General features: G+C 59.5%; 1 protein-coding gene across 1 annotated transcript in view; it reads right to left on the reverse strand.

Annotated features, from left to right (window-relative positions):
- The window catches only part of ADCK2 (aarF domain containing kinase 2), a 16,625-nt gene that overhangs the window by 3,883 nt on the left and 6,613 nt on the right, over positions 1-6,129 (reverse strand). The window contains exons 3-6 of the mRNA XM_004382449.2: positions 4,886-5,014; positions 3,661-3,756; positions 1,968-2,219; positions 352-480 (exon numbers count right to left, since the gene is read on the reverse strand). Of these exons, the coding sequence (XP_004382506.1) occupies positions 352-480; positions 1,968-2,219; positions 3,661-3,756; positions 4,886-5,014 (606 nt within the window). The remainder of the gene's footprint in view (positions 1-351; positions 481-1,967; positions 2,220-3,660; positions 3,757-4,885; positions 5,015-6,129) is intronic.

Raw genomic sequence — 6,129 nt, forward strand, 5'->3', positions numbered from 1 at the left:
ACACCACACTCACTCACCACTCCACACACACACGCCACTCCACACCACACTCACTCACCACTCCACACACACACGCCACTCCACACCACACTCACACACACTCCACAGTCACACACCTCAGATACATATGGCACACCACATACACACACCACACAGACCACGCACTCATATACCACACACACCACAAACATGCCACATCACACACACCCACAGGCCACACCACACTCACCCACATCACACGCACTCACCACTCCACCCACAGGTGCTACTCTCCACACACTCCTGAGCTGGCTACGTCGGAGGGCAAGGGCAGTAAACACCCAAGGCCCTGCTCTCGGGCTGCCTGCCCACCTTCTCCAGGGTGACGGTGTTCTTCCTGGCCTGGCTCACCAGCGTGGCCATCTCAGCCTTGAAGGCCTCCACGTCCCTGCACTCGCTGGCCCGGGCGTGATGCAGGATGAGCTCGGCCACTCTGTGGCCCTGGAAGATGCAGAAGAAAGGAGCCATCTTAAAACACCTTGAGTGGACAGAAAGCTAGGTGCTCTTGCCAGGGATTTCACATCTTAGTCACTTCCACCATGGTTTGTCTACCATGCTGCCTTTAATCACCTTCCTCTCTTAACTGTAGTCCTCCAGAATACCTGGACACCGACCAAAATCTCTGCTGGTCAGTGGGGCCTACCTGCGTCAGGGCAGGAACCCTTGCAGCCAGGGCGAGGGCTGCGCACCTGTGCTTCTCGCTCAGGCCACACAGCCTCCTGTGTGCTCCCAGCGGCACTGCCTACCCTGAGCCCCAGCCCCAGACTTACCTGCCAGCCCAGGCTCACCTGGGGCCAGGCTCTCCCTGGACCTGCCTGCTGGGTTCAGCTGGGGCCAGGCTCTCCCTGGACCTGCCTGCTGGGCTCACCTGGGGCCAGGCTCTCCCTGGACCTGCCTGCTGGGCTCACCTGGGGCCAGGCTCTCCCTGGACCTGCCTGCTGGGCTCACCTGGGGCCAGGCTCTCCCTGGACCTGCCTGCTGGGCTCACCTGGGGCAAGGCTCTCCCTGGACCTGCCTGCTGGGCTCACCTGGGGCCAGGCTCTCTGGGGGCTCTCTCACCCTGAGCGGAGCCTGCTCACAGCTGAGCCACCTCCCTGCTCCCCATGGTCACTTCTAGTGCCCTCAGCTCCTGCTGCACCGCCCCAGGCCAAGCTCTCTCTCCGTCACCCAAACCTACACAGGGGACCCGAGCCCCACCGGCCACAGACTTCAGCCTTTCCCCTCGGCCCAGGGGCACGTTCAGACTGGCTTTGGGTTCCCTCTGTTGGGTAGACCTCGGAAGCCACCTAAGCAGGACTCTCTTGAATTCTGTCCCTTCTGCCAGCAATCTTTCCCAGGGCCTTTCTGTGCTGGAGAGTTCTCCACCCACAGCCCAAGGAGTGGTGCCTCCCACTCACTGGCCAGAGACACGCAGTGACTCACAGGGGCTTTCTGAAGCCCTTTCTCTCAATGATTCTCAGCACTGGAGCCCCTCCAAGCCACAGAAGCCTTAAAACTGTGCTCAGCCCCACCCCCAGAGACACCAGCACGCCTCCTGCTCTTCCCCCTCCAGCCCGCCATCTTGCATCCAATAGCACAGAGCGAGGGCAGCCACTGTTCAGTGAGGAAACTACCCTTCGCAGTGCCCCCGGGCGTGTGTGCTGAAGAAGGAAGAGAACCCACCAACCCGCACCGGCCTCGGAAAAACTGGAGGTGCTCTTTCTTCCATAAGCAGCTCAGACCTGGCCCCCGGCCCTGCCCCAGCACCCACTGACCAGAGGCGCCTGACGGGCAGCCCCATTCCCTCTCCCTCCTCTCTCTCCCTCTGCTGTGCTCCACTCCAGCCTGTGCAACCGAAGCAGCTTTACAAATATAGGCGTTTACAAGAGCAGGAAGACCAAGGAAGCCACAGCAAAGACAGGCGCTCCCCAGAAGCCCCCGAGTCTCACCTGCCCCATCAGCACAGCCAGGAAGACAGCCCGGAAGTTGCTCAGGTCTGCAGCCTGCAGCTCAGCTACAATGCCCGCGTCCAACAGCACCAGCCGCAGGGGCCGGGGGGCAGGGGGTGCAGCCCCTGCCCACATGGTGCAGACATCCCCCTGCTGGGCCCAAGGCCCCTGGCCCCTGGCCAGACCGTCAGCGCCTTGCACCAGAATGTTCCCAGGGTGGAGATCCGCGTGGACAAAGTTGTCCACAAATATCTGGAAGAGACTAGCACTGCTTATCAACCCTCCCACCCCACCCCCGCCAAGCCACAGGCAGAGAAAGCAGAGACCAAACTGCATTCCAAAGGCTTGTTTTTATCTTGATCCCTGGGTAGTGCAAACGGTTAAGAGATTGGATCAGCTTCTAACCAAAAGCCTGGCTGCGTGAACCCACCCGAAGGCATCCTGGAAGACAGCCAAGACTTCCGAGAAATCACAGCCTTAGAAACCCTACGGAGCACAGTTATAGTCTGCACACATAGGGCAGCTGTAATTTCTACTTTATGATTTGAGCAATTGGTATGCTACTTACAATAATTAGTCATGGTACTAAAAACTCACGGAACTACATTCCTTTAAAAATACTTCATAAATCAGGCTTTCCTCCACTGCTCAATTTGCCAGCATCGGTGAGGTCTGACAGTGAGACATCACCCCGCATCTGTGCAGCGAGAGCACAGCCCGGCGTGCACATGACTGGCACACAGCACGGGCTTTAACAGACGAAGCAGGAAAGCAAGCCCAGGGCCCCTTTGCAGAGTAGAAGCTGCCTCCCATGGAGACACCAGCAGCGACGCCCCCGCCCCGCAAAGGACAGGAAGGGAGGTCCTGGGGTAGCACAGAGCTGCTGCTGGGGGGCCCTCAGGAGGCCCTTCCAGGCCGATGCATGCTCTGAGCACCAGTCCCCCTGGATCCAGGGTTACTTAAATCCCAGTTCCTGAATGAACTCCCCTGGGCTGGGACGGGCCCCACATGCCCCTCTGCAGCCTGTACCTACCCCTCTATACCCCTGTCCCCACTTATCCAGTGCCCGTTATCCCTGGGCAGTAGTTCCAGGAGCCACAGAACATGGCTGTTCTGCTCACCCCGTAAATCCGGCCAGTAGCTCAGTGCCTGGCAGAGTCAACGCCCAGTAACTGCTTGCTGGGTGAGTGAGCACAGTATGCCGTCTCGGGGGGTCTGTCTACACTCAGGGCCCCCAGGTGGGGACTGTCTACACTGTGGGACCCCGCACAGTGTCTTGTCTACACTCAGGACCCCCAGGTGGGGACCGTCTACACCATGGGACCCCTGCCAAGGCCCGTCTATACCACAGGTCCCCAGCCAGGGCCCATCTATACCGCGGGCCCCCAGGTGGGGACCGTCTACACCATGGGACCCCTGCCAAGGCCCGTCTATACCACAGGCCCCTGGATGGGCTCTGTCTCCCTCACCACTCTCTGCAGCACTCTACATGGACGCAGTGTGCACGCCACTGAGAAGGTGTTCAATAGAAAGTTGTAGCAGGAATGAACATTGTCGGCGGGCACGGCTAGTTCTAGAGCTGGCCCTCTCGGCTCAACGGCTGTTGGCCTGGCCACCCTCCTGCCCACGAGAGCCCAGCAGAGCCTGGCTACCCCCGCCCTGGGTCCCGGCGCCCCCTCAGCCACAAGCCTACCATCTTCAGGAGCATGCGGATCCCCAGCCGCGCTATCTGCCTCTTCAGCTCCTCGGGAACCCCCACCTGCTGGTAGCGGGACACGGGCACGCTCTCCTGAGGAAAGAGGAGAGCACAGCTTCACTGGACAGCCGTCACCGCCCTGCCCCCGCCCCAGGGGACACACAGCATTGCTGTCCCATTGAGGGGAGGTGGTGAGTACTGGTGAAGTAACCGAAAGAGGTTCACCTTTCTGAGGGCCCCTGTGAACCTGTCACCCACAAGTGTATCTCAGCGCATGTTCCTTCCACAACCCTTCTCAATGGAAGGTTTGCTAGTGAGGAGACCGGTACTCTGCTGCTGACACAGAGGGGTTGTGGAGGCCTGTGAAAGGCAGACGCAGGCACCTGGGAGAGCTGGTTCCTGGGTCAGAAGCAACCAACGGGCAGGAGTGAGCCTGTGACCTTGAGCAGGGGGCGGGGGAAGAGAGAAGGGGCCTAATGAGTGAGCATTTCATATAGGTTACCGCTTAAAAACCAGGTGTTGCTGGGTCGACCCCAACTCATGGCGACCCCATGTGTGTCAGGATAGAACTGCGCTCCATAGGTTTCCAATGGCCGATTTTTCAGAAGTAGATCTCCAGGCCTTTCTTCCAAGGTGCTTCTGGGTGGACTCCAACCTCCAACCTTTCTGTAAGCAGCGGAGCACATTACCCATGTGTACCACCCAGGGACTCCTTGTTGGAAGTTCAGACACGCATGGGGTCACCATGAGTGACAACGGCAACTGGTTTTATATAGGTTAGCTTGTTGAATTTTCAAAGCAACCTATGGAGATAGATATTGTTATCCCCAATTAACAAAACAACTGAAGCCCAGAGAGCTCAGGTAAGCCAAGGTACCAGATCTGCCCTGCCGTCCTTCAGGAGGCTGACTGGGAGGGAGCTGCTGAGCCAGGTGATGCCGCTGCCACAGGTGCTGCGCTTTCTCTAGGTAAGCACTGTGCCCAGTGTGTTCTGCATGTAATACTTGATTTAATCCGTGACAACCTGGCAGCAGGAGCTGCTGTCCCTGTTCCATGGTGAGGACACTGAGGTCACCGGCTGGTGGCATGGCAGAGATTGTCAACCCAGGAGATCTGAGGTCACTTCCATCACTCTCAGCCCCTGGCCCGCCACACCACCTCCGCCATCGAGCCCGTCTTTGACACGAGTGAGAGGCCACAGGCAGAGCTGCTGGACTCTTACCTCGTACGTCTCCACCAAGACATCCCTGGAGACAAAGGGGCGTAGTGGTGTCGGGAACCTGACGGCACTCACATCCCGGAAGTTGCGCTGGAAGTGTTCCAGGTTCCGAGCTTCATAACGCAGGTCGATCTATGGTGGATGGTGAGAGAGGGTGAGGGCCAGTCAGGGCAGAGGGACGGCACCACCTGGAACCCGAGGCATTGGCAGACCCACCCTGCCCTTGTCAGTCTCCAAGGAGCTCCGTGCCAACTCCTCCAGCCACAGCCAGCAGAGACCTCAGAGGTTTGGGGTGTTCGGCTTCTCCCCTGTTCCTCCTCTGCCCGGCACCCCAGCCCACTGCCCCTTCAGGCTGCCCTCTACCCTCCACCCCGCCATCCTACCAAGGCCACCAGCGTAGCCGCTCCTGTCCCAGGCAGTCACCCTCCGTAGCGCACGGATCTGCTGTTCCCAAACTCTGCGAGAGCCTTGCTGGGCCAGAGTCGGAAGACCAGCTCCTGCCTGGTCCCAGCTCACCTCTCAAGCATCGTCCCGCTGAGCTACTCTTGAACTCTCGTCTCTGGCATTTGCCTCTTACTCTCCCACTGTCCGCCAGCCTCTAGCTACCCCTCTTGCTCCGTCCTCCCGGCTGTTTGGCCTCAGGGTCCCACAGGTGCTGACCCTCACTCCCAGCCTCTGGCCTCCAGCATTCCCTCTCCCCACCCCCCACACAGGCCTCCTGGTGCCGACTCCTGACCTCCAGTCCAGACCCGACACTGGACATGTCACCATGGATGCCCACAATTCCCTGAAACTCCATCCGCATGGGATTCACTCTCCTCCCAATCCACTCAGTCACCTGGCATCGCCGTAGACAACTCCTCTCTCCATCCAGGGGGTGACCCAGTGCTGAGACTCTGCCTGTAACCCCTCGCATACTAGTCCCCCGAGTCCCAGCAGGTATCTGGCCTCCTGTCTCCCCTCCCCTCCCATAAATCCCTTGGCCAGTATCCCCCCACTACCTGCAGGACAAAGTCCAAACTCGGCAGCATGGTCTCCAAGGTAGATGGGGATCTGGCCTCACTTACCTCTCATGCCGGCTCTGGTACCCCAACTCCAGCCTCACCAGACTCCACATAGTTGCTGAGCATGTCTGCACCTCCCCATCCCACAAGCACCCCAGACTGTCCACTTCCTCACCCCCAGGAGTACCCTAGACTGTGTGTGCCTCCCCACCCCCATGAGCACCCCAGACTGTCTGCCTCCCC

The sequence above is a fragment of the Trichechus manatus genome, unplaced genomic scaffold, assembly GCF_000243295.1.
Source record: "Trichechus manatus latirostris isolate Lorelei unplaced genomic scaffold, TriManLat1.0 scaffold00093, whole genome shotgun sequence".
NCBI lineage: Eukaryota > Metazoa > Chordata > Mammalia > Sirenia > Trichechidae > Trichechus > Trichechus manatus.